Source organism: Plasmodium vinckei (genome assembly GCF_900681995.1).
Source record: "Plasmodium vinckei vinckei genome assembly, chromosome: PVVCY_01".
NCBI lineage: Eukaryota > Apicomplexa > Aconoidasida > Haemosporida > Plasmodiidae > Plasmodium > Plasmodium vinckei.
Genome location: NC_051293.1, coordinates 242271 through 257545, shown reverse-complemented (window position 1 = coordinate 257545; position 15275 = coordinate 242271). Strand labels below are relative to the sequence as shown.

The following is a 15275-nucleotide window of genomic DNA, read 5'->3' as shown; positions in this document are numbered from 1 at the left end:
TATACATATATACCCTTTTCGTATGCACATGTATTATTTGATAAAGTATGTCCTCTTTGAGGTTAGCTTTTTTTAATTTAAAAATTATTACAGTCAGTTTAGAGGAAAATTATGTTAATCGGTCATAAAAAATAACTAATTTTAGTTTAATACCACTAAAAATTTGATACATATATATGTTCATTTTATTTATATATTTTCTTTACATTTTTAAATAAGTAAAAAAAAAATATTTAAGTTTACTAATACCCTTTTTGGTGCATTTATATTGGTATAAAAAATTTGCCTATATATACATACTATTTTGTATGTCATTATTTAGCTGATTATATGAACTAATATTATTTTAAAACACGGAAATTATAAACTTACAACAATTATATATATTTTTTAAAATACTATATACAGACTGATTTATATTTAATTTTAATTACTATTTAAGTTGCAGTACTTTCTATATATAAAACCTGCGCTTTTCTAGCCAATATATATACATATTATATATAATTTTTTTTCTTTATTGTTTTTTTTCTTTTTGTTGACATTATGAACTTTATAACGGAAGCAGAACGAGAGAATTTGGAAAAGTCCGAGGGACTAAAATTATTCTACACAAATTCAAGTCAAAATAAAGAATATGAATCCCACATAAATGTTTTGAAAGAAATAGCTGAAGATTATGAAGAAATAAAAATTTATGTCATTAAAATAGATAGTAATAATAGTAGTTATGGATTTGAATTTTATCAAGATACTAAATTATTAAAAGGTTTTACAAATTGCCATATAGGAACCATAACGACATTTTTAAGAAAATATATGTCATCATGTAGCTATGGAAATGAAGAAATGGAAAATGATAATGAAAATGAAGAAGAAAAAATAAATAAAAAAATTGAAAACTTATTAAAAAGTAATAAAATTATACTCTTTATGAAAGGAAGTAAAACATTTCCACAATGTAAATTTAGTAATGCTGTTGTTTTTATGTTAAATAGCTTAAAAATTAAATATAATACATATGATATTTTACAAGATGAAGATATACGAAGCCAATTAAAAATTTATTCAAATTGGCCTACATATCCACAATTATATATTAATACAGAACTAATAGGTGGCCATGATATTATTAAAAGCATGTATGATACAAATGAATTAAAAGAAATTATCCCCTCAGACTGTTTTGAAGAATAATTGCATAAACATATGTACATATTTTTTTTTTTTCAAACTCTCTTTATATAACTATATGTAATGTTAAATGTGTTTTATAAAAAATGAACATTTTTAACTATCACCTTAAAATATAATTGCAGCATTGGCAAAATAGACCCTGTGAAAGTCCCGCTTTTCACTTTTCTTTATCTTCTTAGAAACACTAATAAAGTTATAAAATATACATTTTATTAATTTCAAAAATAAAAAAAAATATGTTTAAAATAGCTAGCTAACTAACTATCTAGCTTTTTTACAACTTAATTGTACATAAAATTATGAACAGTGCATATTTTTTTATGCGAATAAATAGTTTATTATTTTTCCTTAAAGTTAATATATGTTTTTTGTTGCCTTTTCTTCCTTTTTTATAAATAAATTTAAAGGTCTATTATGTGTAAATGTTCCCATGAAAAGAAGATTTATGCAAAGCATATATATATGTGTTTGTATAAAAATTTGATAGCTATATTTTTTAAAAATAGAGAAAAAGTCTTTATAAAATTATTATAGAAATATATAAGTATTCAGGAAAATACAAAATATGTATATATGTATGCGTGTAAAATACAAGAATAATAAAAAAAATTGGGACATAGCATAGACATAAAAATCAAAAATTAATAATAATTTGTCACAGTTCTTTGCTCAGTTGTGGTTTACAACATACACCATAAATACAAGCATATTCATACATATTTATATGTACTAGACATATGCCAACTGGCTAAATGTGCACTAAGCACAGCTTGTGCTTTGGTATATTTCTATCATATTAAACCTTTAAAAAAAAATTCTCAAAAGCTAATTCAATAATTAACAAAAAAAGGGATAATAATGATAAGAAAAATTATATTAGGACGTCCTTAAATATTTTTATTTAAAAAATCAAATCCAAGAGCCTATCAAATAGAACAAAAAAGGTAAAAAAGGTAAAAAAAATGTAATTGGGAATATTTTACAATAAGAAAATTAAAAAAAAAAAAAAAAAAGATATAGCTAGCTTGCAATTTTGGCTAGTCTTACTTTTATTCCTAATTGCGCAACTACACAATTAGAACACAACTTGGATGCAAAACTTTTTTTTGCAATGGAATGACAAAAGGGGCATGTGACAATTTCCTCATTCGGATTAATTTTAGTGAGACTCATACTACATATTTTTATATTATCTATAAAGGAAAAATTTTAAAAGTTGTATGTGTGTCGACAAAATATATATATTACAAACTGAGTAGTGCACTAAATAAATTGCTTAAATTACTGTAATCATTCGGGTCGTAATCAATATTATATTGTTCTGTGCTCTTCTGTTCACAAACAAGTAATATTTTTTTTGCTTTTGTGATTTCTTCATCAGATCCTTTTATGTTTTCATAATTTCCATTTATTAATCGTTTAGCAAACTGCAATAAAATTGAAAAAAAAAAAATGTCAAATTATAAAGGAAGATTGGTAATGGACATTTTTGCATATAATCCTTTCCAACCAAAATATAAACAAGCAGATGCCAAATATGTGATAGGGATATACAAAATAAAGTAATAGACATACCGAGCCAGCAGTGACATAATTTTGTGCCTTCCAAGCTAAACCCATTCCTCTTCGAAGGACAAGATAAAGATGTGAATTTTGTAAAGAGCAACATGTAAAATATGCCATTAATTCTAAACTTCTTCGTGGATCATCATTAGCAGTAGCATTTCTTTCTTCCTCTAATCTCATAGCAAAAATATAGTTTTTACACATATCAAGATATTCATTTAATTCCTTTTCATTTTCATTTGTATTAACAAAAATCATACTATATAAAATATTTCTGAACAAAGATAAAGCTGATGAAAATTTTCCTTGAGTCACTAATTTATGTGCTTTTTTTACTTGATTAAAAAGAAAATTTTTTGTAATATATGTTGTACTTAAATTATTATTAACATGGTCAGGTAAATTATATTCATTAATATTTATTGGAATTTTTAAAGGAATAAAATTTTGAATAGGTGTTATATATGCATATGTAGAAATATAAACATTTTTTATAATTTGTTTAAATGGTTTCATATCTATAATTCCATATTTTTTTGAAATTAATTTTAAAGCAATTTGAATATTTCCTGCTTTTATATGATCACTAATTTTGCCATTTTTTTTCAAAGATTTTAATATTACATTTTCTCCTCTAACTATTTTTCCACCTTTATTATTATTCAAATTAAATAATGTATTATCATGATTTTCTGGTAAATCGATATTTATATCATCATCATTAACATCGTCTTTCCATATATCATTGTTATCACCAAGACTACTATTTTTATCGTCAAATCTTTGATCTATATGATTATTATAATATTGTGAGTTAGGATCTAGTTGATTTATTCGACTATTACTATGTGGATGGCTCATATGTAAATGATTATGTGTTGGATTTATACCACCTATTTGTTCTGCATATTTCATTTTATCTTTTTGTGCCATTTGATTTTCTTGAGCACTGTAATAATAATTTTTTGTATTCTCCATAACTTTAACGGGCCAGTTATATGAACTATTCCAATTAGGTATATTTTGTTCAGAATTTTTTTCAGAAATTTTTTCAAAACTTTGTTTTTCAACATCTTTAATTTTGATGAGAGGGATTGGGGGGGATAAATAATAAGATTTTGGAGGAAGGTAATTGCAATTTGTAATATCAAATCCAAATTCCTTTTCAGATAAGTTGATAGGAATATTATAAAGGTGAGAGCATAATAAAGCTAAATTACATTGATTTTGTTGTATAAATATATTTATTCTCTGTTCAATATCTCCAATATATAATGAATTTAAAAATGTTGAAATAAAATCTTTACGTATTAATGAAATTGATAACATTTTTTTTAATTTTTCTATGTTGCCACTAAAAAAATATAAAAATGATAATTTGTCATATGCTTTAATTTTTTGTAATGAATATTCTGCTATTTCATAATTTCCTAATAATAATGCATGGGTACTTAAAATATTCCATATATGCTTCTTATCTATTTTTTTGGCAGCTTTTAATGCATTTTCAATATGTCCTAACTGTATAGACATGTTGAAAATTATGTGATTATTATTAACAATTTGAAGAACTAAATTTGCAAATCCTTTTTTCTTAATATATCCAATTAAGTTATAACTAAAATATATACTTTTATTTCCATTATTATTTTCATTTTTATTTTGAGAATTTCTATACATTTCTAGATAGTAATAAGCCATTGCTTCATCATTATTAATTAATGCTAACTTAAACATGTATTCAATATCATTTAATGGCTCGCTAATTACATTATGTTTTCTATTTATATAATAAATTTTATTATTATATACTTTAAATAAGTATACTGGTTCTTCCATATATTTAATCAATCCTCTTTCACCATTTGTTAATAAATATTTTAAATGTGTATGTGTATTATATATAAAAACATTTTTATTTCCACAGCTATCCCAAGTACCTGTTTTTATTCTTATATTTTCATGTACTGTGCATAAATGATTTAAATCTATAGTAGTAATTACTATATTATATTTAAATACAAAAGCTATATATTCCTTAACAATTTCAACAGATATAATAATATCTGTATGATGCATTTCATTTAGTATACTTTTTAAATTTATATCATATAAATATATTTTATTTTCTGAACAAATAATAATTTTATTATTATTTAATGAATATATATGTTCAATTTTGAAAGGTACTTCTATTCTTTTATATAAATTATCATCAGGAAAATTATGTATATTTATTATATATGAACTGGTATTACTCACTCCACTATTAACATTTTTTTTTTCAACAAAAATATATTTATTTCTCGAAAAAAATGTAGCATATAAACAACTTTTATTTTTAATTACATAATTAACTGATTCAGAATTAAATGGTGTATCATTTTCGCTAGCTACTTGAGCCTTTGGTATATTATCCCGTTTAACCCATGATTTCAAAACACCTAATGGAGAATTTGAATAGGCTTGTGGAATAGTATGAGTAGGTTTATTGGGTGCACTATTTATGCCATTACAAATTATTAAGTCGTATGAAAGATTTTCTTCTTCTTTATATAAAAATATGATAGCAATATGGGTAGTACAAAAATTATTAACAAATAATTTGTAATAATTAGATGTCATTGGATTTGTATTTTTTTTTACTGGAAACATATTAATATATTCATTTGTATATATACTATACATAACAATTTGTTTATCTTTACAATAGAAGAGAGAACTATCATTTTTATCGTATGGGCATTTCTCTTTATCAAATTTAAAAATAACCATACCACTATCATGACCAGATGCAATAAAATTAGAATTAGGTTTAAATGCTAAAATCCAAAATCTATCATTTTCTCTTCTAAACGTATGTATACAAACTCTTTTTGTTATATCCCATATACGCATAGTTCTATCTTCACTATTACTTAATAATAAGTCGTCGTTATTTTTATGAAATAATAAACTTGATACATTATTAAAATGCCCTCTTAATGTATCTAATTCCCAGCATTTATTATCATTATATCTCCATAATTTTATTAACTTATCATCTGAACCAGATGCAATAATAGGTAAGTTATGGTGAAATGCACAACAATTTATTCCTTTTTCATGTCCATCTAAAATAAATTTACAAATAGCATCTGAAGCTCCAAACATATTATTATTACTACTTTGTTGATGTAAAGAAGAACCCATTAAATGGGCATTCATTCCATTATCTATATGAACACCCAATAAACTATTTGAAATATCAAGACCATATGGTTTTTCTGAAGCAGACATAATTCCAGATATTCCACCACTACCAGCACTTATACTATTACTAGAATGAATTACATTTTTTTCACGCAACAATTTAATATCCCATACTCTTATTGTTTTATCTAAACTTCCTGATACTATTAAATCATATACTGGGTGAAATTCAGCACACATTACATAGTGGTTATGACCAGTTAGTATGGCTATACATACTCTACTCTGCCAGTTCCAAATACGAATTGTTTGATCATCAGAAGCAGATAATATCCATGGATAATTTAAATGAAATTGTACTGTTCTTATATAATCTAAATGCCCAGTTAAATTAAAAACACATTTTTTTAAATGTATATTCCATACTTTTATTAAATAATCATCTGCACCACTAACAAAAAGAGGTTGAACGGAGTGAAAGCATATTCCTCTTACTGGTCCTTCATGTTCTTCAAACTTATTTATCAATATACCTATTCTATAGTCCCATAATTGTATTACTCCATTATGTAAACCAGCTAATACCAAATCAACCTTTGGATGGAATGATATACTTTTCACACGCTGACTCTTAGTTTCGCATTTTACTAACATTTTTTTGAATTTCCACAATTTGGCTAACAAACTGAGGGGGGGGGGTCAGAAAAATAAAATGCTATATCAATTTTAATAAGTAATAGAAATATACGGAGCTCAACAAATTCTATTTTTATAAATCTAGTAAAACCTTTTCAACTATATTATGGAGGCAACACCAGTAAAAAAAGTGTTATATATAAAATAATACTAATTCAATGATGGACGTGAAAAAAAAAAAAAAAAAAAAACGTCCATTAAATGTGTCACGGAAAGAAAGTAGAAGATAATGTAAAAAAATAACCCAAAAAAATAATGTAAAAAAAGAATGCAAAAAAATTGTATTTATGAAGTAGGCTTACAATATATTTATCAATAAATTTCATACTATATGTATATACCTAAAGTAAACTCCAGGTTTAAGGGTGTATTTTTTTTTTTTTTACAAAAATAGAATATTATATAAAGATATATTTATATAAAACATGAAACAGTGAATAAATAAAAAAAAAAAATTAATATATTTTTAGTGTCATAAAAAAAAACTCTCTATTTTTATATTAAAGCTGAGATCTATTCCTTCGTTCTTTGTGCCTTTTGATGTTTGTTATATTAACAGATATATAAAAATAAATAAAATTGTATAAAATATATAAATAAAATGAATAAATAAAAATATAAAATATATTAACAATGTAAATGGCCGAATAAAATTCTTTTTGCAAAATAGTGAACAAATATAAATAAAAATATTACATAAATAAATAAGCATATATATATATACACATAAAATATAAATAAATATGCACTAGTAACAAAAAAGTATAATATATATTTACAAAAAAATTATTAATTGTTGTCAAATTTTTAACTCAATGATTGTAAAAAAAAAAAACAATACATTAAATATTGTTCTTATATTTTTTTAGTTGAAGAAAATATGTTTAAAAAATGTTAAGTTTGTTAATAATCTAAAACTGTATAGATATATAGTAAGCATACATATATATAAGGTATATACTATGTAGAATGAATTTATTGATAAATCTGGTAGTTATGCTAAAAAAAAAATTTATAGCTATTTTAAAATAAATATAGTTTAACGTATATTGGTGTAGATATTGTCAGACTTTGTCATTTGGTTTATTATTTTATAATTTAAAAAATATAAAAATGTGCAAAAATATATCTACAACAAAAAAAGGGATAATATAAATTATATATTCAATGTAATTTTTTAAGTAGATATATGTAAATTCATAGTAACAAAGCTAAACTATTGTTAGTAGGTATGCATAGCATGTGTACCTATATACATACCTATACGTACTTATACATACCTATACGTACTTATACATGTGCAATGTTATGCAATATATATTGGCTGGGTGCCAACTTTTTTTGTGTGGAAATTTCCAATTTATTTAGTAGAAAACTTATTAACGGTTAATTAGTGAAAGGGTAAAATATTATAATTGTATAAGAAATTATGTATATACCCATTTTATGGAAATATACTATAAAATTATGATGCCATATGTTGAAAAATTATCCTATATTATTTACGTATAAATATTTGCACGCATATAACTATGCCTATATAATATACAGCCTTTGTAGGTATATAAAAAATATCGTTTTTTTTTTTTTTTCAAGGGGGACAAAAAAATGAGCATAAAAATTGTTGCATAATATATATAATTTATATATAATATATTTTTTTTTAATCGTTATTTAATTTTTATAATCCTATACCATTTTTTTTTATTATCCTAATATATTTTTTTTATTTTATAAGAAAATATTTTTAAGTATAACTTTTTAATTAATTTTTTTTTTTCCATAAAAAAATTTATATCATATAAAAAATGTATGCTGCTTGAATGTAAAATAAAAACATATGAAATTTGTTCATAAATATAGAGAGAGAAATTACTTGTTTTTTTTACATTTTTTACATTCTTGTGTTTTAATAAATTGTTCTAATAAAAAAAAAATAAAATGATATCGTTTATTAAATCGACGAAGCCTAATTATTTTTTAGTGGGGAATCAAAATATTATATAGTCATAAATATATACCTTCCTATAGTAAAGTAAAATATGTATATGTAAATATTTATACCTTGATAAGAATGCATAAATTAAGGACTATATATATATTATTCATGAATTAATTAACAATTAAATATTTTCATTATTTTGTATAGAAGACAAATTTTATACACACTAAAAAAAAAGTTCTACGTTTTTAGACTTTTTTTTAATTAAATATTACAACAGCTGGATAATTTATTTCTTTATTATTACTCTGTTTATATTTGTTATTTTTTTATTATTCCTTTTCGTGTACGAGCAAAACTAGCCATACATGTTGAAGGTGGCTTGTTTGTATTTATTATAAAACTCCATATTATTGTGTTATTCATTTTATTAGTTTAAAGTTTAAGATTGTAGTTAATTTTGTTTTTTGTGTTTCAATCTGTTTTAACGATCGAAACCCATGAAAAAATAAACCATACTCTACAAATACCTGTAAAAAACATATGCATGTTAATGTATGTACACAAGTATTTTAGAGAGCTAACTAAAAATTATTTTTCGACGTGAAGTTATCTTTTAAGTTGTTTTTGTGAAAATGGATGTACAAGAAATCGATGAAAAACTCGTGACAAACGGGAATTATGTTAGGCATGCTTTTAACAATCGAAACATAAAAATAAAAGTCATGGATGCTGTGGATAAAATTGAAGATTATACTATTTTTCAAAATGAAGCTAGCCAAAATGGTCAACTAGCCAAAAATAAAAATAATAAATTTTTATCCTTAAATGAAAATTTAATATCAAAAATACGAAGTGAAAGTTCAGATATAATAAAAAAAGAAGGACAAATTTTAGACGTAAATTCTAGAAATGTATGCTACTCATTAAAAAGTGGAAAATTCCGATTAATAAATCAAAATGGAATAAATACTACAAGAATAAAATTATTATATGATAGTGAAGTTTTATATGTCAGCTTTAATCAAGAAAATGGAAATTTATTATTAATTTTAGATACTAAGGGACATTTATATATATACAATATTAATGAATATCTAGTTGAACTAATTTTTTGTTTAAATTTTTCATCTGTTCAAAATGAAAACTCTTATTCTGAACAATTAAAAGAGATATTATCTTTAAATAATGTAGAGGATGAAAATAAAAATTCTGACCATGTTCATAAAGAAGACGAATTAGAAAAAAAAAAAAATATTCCAAAAATAGCTAGCTGGATACCAAAAAATGATAAATTTTTTATTACAGGTCATAATAGCTATTTATGTGTGTGGAATATTAAAAAGTTATTAAACTTTATTACAATAAATAAAACAAATTCAGAAATAAATGTAACAAATGAACTTATTTCAAGTTGTGGATTTAAAATATCATTTGAAAAATTATTTTATAAATATAGCTACTTACATAATGACACATTTTTAGCTAGCACAAACAATCAAGACCAAACTTATAATACATTTTTAAATTCCTATTGTTTTAGCTTAGATGGTAAATATCTACATGCTTTGGTTAATAATTATTATTCCCTAATATGGAAAATTCAAAAAGAAGATCAAAATATTCGCTTTGTTTTGGTTGGTTTTTGTTCTCTACAAGAGCAATTGCTTAACGTCCGAAAGTGTTTAAATTTAAATAAAAGTAAAAATGTTTCCGAAGTAGAAAAATGGAACTCTAAGAATCAAATTAACAAAATAAGCCAACACACAGATAAAGAAAAAGAAGGAGTTTCAGAAAATGTTCTTAACCAAGATAGGGATAGTGAAATATCGTCAGTTCATATAATAAATACATTTATTCAAAATAAAGAAAACGAAGGTAAATTGAGCGAATACTATTTATTAGTATTCCATAATGGATGTTGTATATCTCTTTTTTCTTTTAAAAAGTATAATGATTATTTAAGTATGAAAAATAATAGTACCACTGATGAACAGACGGATATACTAAATGAATTTATAGAGCAAAATATATTTTTCGATAAAAGTATAGCAAATATAGAAAATATAGAACTATTTTTAGATCCCTCTGAATTTTTTGTTTTCTTTAATATATCTTATAATATTTTAAGTAAAAATCAAGAATATTTAAATAAAAGTTTATTATTTGTTATAGAAATATTTAATAAAAAAAGGCTTGATTTTAATATTCATCCTAAATTTGTATTATTGGATGAAGATCAAGCAATTTTACCATTATGCTCTATAAGAATATTAACAATAAAAGAATTTATTAAATTTGCAAAAGTTTTAAATGTTTCAGTATCATCAAATTCTATTAATCTCTTTATTTTTTCTATAACATTTAATACTGCAATAAAAAATATCAATGTTAAATCGTTTTCTGTTCCAATCCCTTTACTAATGGGTGACATATGTGATAATCAAAAGGATCATGACAAAAAAGTGAATTTAGATCGTTCAAAGAGTGATAAAATTAATGAAGATACTGAACGCGATAAATTTAATCAGCTTGATAATCATTCGGTTCTTCCATCCTTTTTGGATTCTTCAGCCAATACTCCCGTTAATAAAACAGATCCTATTCATATTAAAATGGGTTCTAAAAAATCTGCATCTGACATACATGCTAGCGAACTAATTAGAAGTGGAGATGATGATACAGAATTGAGTTTGGAGAATCAAAAAAATGAAACAATTAATATTGATTCCTCATTTTTTGATACAAAGAAAGATGAAATAAATAAATCTGGTGAAGAAAAAATAAAACTTGAATCGGCTGATACAGAAGAAAATCATATAACTCATAATGATTGCACACAAATAAGTAATAACCAATTAAATAAAAATGATAATGAAATAAAATATGATAATGAAATAAAATATGATAACGAAATAAAATATGATAATGAAATAAAATATGATAACGAAATAAAATATGATAATGAAATAAAATATGATAATGAAATAAAATATGATGAAAATTTTATTGATAGCATTATTTCTAAAGTTTCATCAGTTGGGAATAAAATTAATGAAAACACATCAACCGAAATAGAGGTAGATAAAAAAAATGAGACGAATAGCATATTTAATACTTATGAAATGGCAAATAATAAAAAAGATGAAAATTCAAAAAAAAATTGGCTATTCGGTTCAGATTCTGTTGAAATAAATAAAGAAGACAATAAAAATGATACATATTTTAAAGAAACAAAACATATTGTTGATATAATATTTTCTAGTTCTTCAAATAAAAAAGATAAAGTTGATGAGAATGAGCAAGTATTACCATCATGTGAAAATGAAAATATTGAGAAGGAAGATCAAGATGAACTAGCCAATAATAGGAGTCCGATACTTGGCAATAGTAATATAGATATAATCATGTCAACACATGAAGATGTATTGAAACGATTTATGGATTTTAAAGATGATCAAAGTCGAGAAGCAGATGGAAGTGAAATTGAGAAAAATGAAAATGACGAGCAAAACGAACATATCAAATTGGGAAGTCCATTGAATAATGTTCAATTAAAAATGGAAGACCAGGAAATATATTACAAAAAAGAGGAAGAAGAAAAAGACGAAAAAATAGTGTCTGAATCTGAATTAAAGGATAAAAATATAGCTGAACATGATAATGAAAATTTACAAAATGAAACTTTAAAAAAAGAGAAAAACATAAACTCATTTTTTCATAAACTAGGATTTTTTAAAAGCAACCCATCAACCCCGACATCCAAAAAGTTACAGAATGAAAGTGACAATTTTCAAGAGGGAGAAAATGATAATGAGCTGCTGAACGAAAAAATTGAAGAAAAAATTGAAGAAGCCAATTGCGATTTTGAAAACGGTATCAATGATAAGATGCAACATGACGACAGTTATGTAGACATGAAAAAGAATGTAAAAAATAATATACATGATCAATCAAAAGAATTGAATAATTATCCAATTCATATGAATGAAGAGCTTATGAAAAATATCTGTAAAACAATATGCAAACGAATGAGTACTACAATATACAATACTGTCTATGAAGAACTAAATAAAGCATGTCCATTAAAAGATATGAACAAGACAGGTGAAAATGTTGGATATTTTATGGATGAGGGCCGAGATAAAGAATATAATGAAATATGTGCAATGTCAAATAGGTGCAATAAAAAAATAAACGAAATGAAAGAAGAAATTATAAATTTAAAAAATCAAAATAAAAATATGAATATAAAATTAGCATCAATAAATAATAGTATATCTAAAATATATGAAAATATAAAACATTATGGAAATGTTATAAAAAATCCAAAACAACAAAATATACAAGAAATAAAATTAGAAAAAATACAAACAGAAATAACTACATTAAAAAAGTCTGTTAATAATATGGTAAGTAAAAGTTCAGAAAATTTACTGACTTTTCTAGATGATTTTAAAACAAATATAGGTAAAGTCCTACGAGCAAATAATGACAATTTAAGAAAAACTATACAACAAAACTTAGTAGATAATGAAAAAAATGTTCCTAATAATAGTGCATTATATAAAGATTTAATGTATAATAAAGGAATGACAGAATTTTTAAATGATGTTCATCAAAATGCTTTAAAAAAAATAATGCCATCTGTTATATCATCTGAAATCCAAGTCCAATTTTCAAAAAGTATAGTCCCAGGTATGAGGGAAGCATATAATACTGGCTTTCAAGCCATTAAAGAACCTTTAAATGAATTATTATTGGAAAATAGAAAATGGCTAAACAATAAAGTATGTGTAATTGAAAAAGGTGCATATGAAAAGACACAGAAAAACAATGAAGAATGCTTAATCGCTATAAACCATAAAATTGATACATTAGATAAAGAGTTTAAAATGTTTACTTATAGTATTAATGAACAATTAGTATACCTTAATGAAAATATAAAAGTTCTAAATAAAATTGTTATGAATCTAAATAATAAAAAATCCGATAACCATAAAATGATGACATATAATGGAGAAATGGAGGTTGAAAAAAAGGAATACAGAGAAATCGAAGATGATGCATCAAATATAAGTAACGTAAATAATATAAGTAGTATAAAATATGCAAAACAAACATCCAACAATACGTCATATAATAATAAACATGGATCTATAGTAGATTTAAAAAATAGTTATGATATAGACGATGCTGAAGATGAAAAAAAAGAAGATGAAAAACCGAAAAAAATTGAAAAAAAAATGGACACTTCAGATATTATAATAAAGGGAAGAATTAATCAATTATTAACTGAACATGAATATAATCAAGCATTTACATTAGCTTTATCAATAGATATAGAACAAAATACAAATGCTTTTTGGGTATTACAATTATGTCATAGATTTCATGAAAAAATGTTTTTAAATGAATCATTATCTATAAGTCAACCAGCTTTATTAAGTATTTGTAAAATATTATGTGAATCATTAATAAAAACATCTAATTTATCTTTAGAGGAATCAGAATTTCGTCTCAAATGGATTCGTGCATGTATGCAACAATTAGCTTTAAATCATTCCGATCTAATGAAAACAAATGCATTTATATTTATGAAAAATATGCATAACAATATATGCACATTCAGTTATTATGTAGAAAATGAGTTAGCAAAAATGATGGGAATCAATACCAATGATAATGACGAAGATGAAGAAGATAATCGGCTACTAATGAAAAGACATCTCTTTAGAAATAAAATAGTCTTTAATCAGAAGCAAACTGCAAATGATAAAGGAGAAACAAATGGAATGAATTCCCACAATCATTATCAGTACAACAAAAATATGCTCATCGTTTTGCAGGAAGAAATATTCCGCATTAGAAAGTTGCTCAAGCGGTAAGTACACATCAGGCCCTATTAAAAAATATATATATATATATATATATATATATATATGATCATTACTCTATTCTCGTCTACCTTTTTCACTTCCACAATTTGATATGTACATACATTATTTGGTTTATTCTTTTTTATGCAGGATAATAAATAGTCTTGGAAAGAGCAGTGCAGAAATGATGGCAAGCAACCAGCATTAAACCATATTTTGTCTATCCATGCTATACGCTTTTTTAATTCAGTAGCGTTAGCAGGCATTCAAGGAAAGAAAGAAATATATAAACCGTGTTCATTCACCCCTACGCCTATATATTCACACAATATTTATGTAGCATAACATTTATTTTGTTTATGCTGGAAGCATTGAAAAATATCGAAATCCATTTTAATTTTTTAATTTCGCATATTACTTTACTTTTTTTACAACAATTCAGTTATAGATATGCATAATGAAAAAACCACTTTATGAAATGGCATATGCATGTTTATATTAAAAGTTGTTTTGGTTTTCACTAGTTTATAGTTTTAAAAAATTACCAACATCGCATATATATATATATATATATATTATATGGATACAACCCACAAAATTAGCTTAAAATATTTAAATGAATATATTAATTTTATTTGGAATTATAGAAACATTTTTTACAAAACGATAAAATATAGGACGTACCTCATTAAGTAATAAAAATAATTTAAGGAGATTATATCATTTTTTTTTTTCGTTAACAATATTTGTCTGTAAAATATTTTTCCATTTATAAACCAGACTGTTATTCATGTTACATACCC

General features: G+C 23.6%; 3 protein-coding genes across 3 annotated transcripts; 2 read left to right on the top strand and 1 right to left on the bottom strand.

The window, feature by feature from the left end:
- Nucleotides 1–546: 546 nt before the first annotated feature.
- On the top strand, nt 547–1197 carry PVVCY_0100680 (glutaredoxin-like protein; the record flags this gene model as incomplete). The annotated part of the gene is made up of 1 exon (XM_008628452.1): nt 547–1197. The coding sequence occupies one exon, from the start codon at nt 547–549 to the stop codon at nt 1195–1197; it is 651 nt and encodes a 216-aa protein (XP_008626674.1).
- Nucleotides 1198–2084: 887 nt separating this feature from the next.
- PVVCY_0100670 (coatomer alpha subunit, putative) lies at nt 2085–6609 on the bottom strand (the record flags this gene model as incomplete). Its single annotated transcript, XM_008628451.1, has 4 exons — nt 2085–2120; nt 2245–2390; nt 2483–2624; nt 2773–6609. The coding sequence occupies 4 exons, from the start codon at nt 6607–6609 to the stop codon at nt 2085–2087; spliced, it is 4161 nt and encodes a 1386-aa protein (XP_008626673.1).
- A 2619-nt stretch (nt 6610–9228) lies between these two features.
- Nucleotides 9229–14680, top strand: PVVCY_0100660 (conserved Plasmodium protein, unknown function; the record flags this gene model as incomplete). The annotated part of the gene is made up of 2 exons (XM_008628450.2): nt 9229–14477; nt 14623–14680. 2 exons carry the CDS (start codon nt 9229–9231, stop codon nt 14678–14680), a joined length of 5307 nt encoding a protein of 1768 aa, XP_008626672.2.
- Nucleotides 14681–15275: the final 595 nt, after the last annotated feature.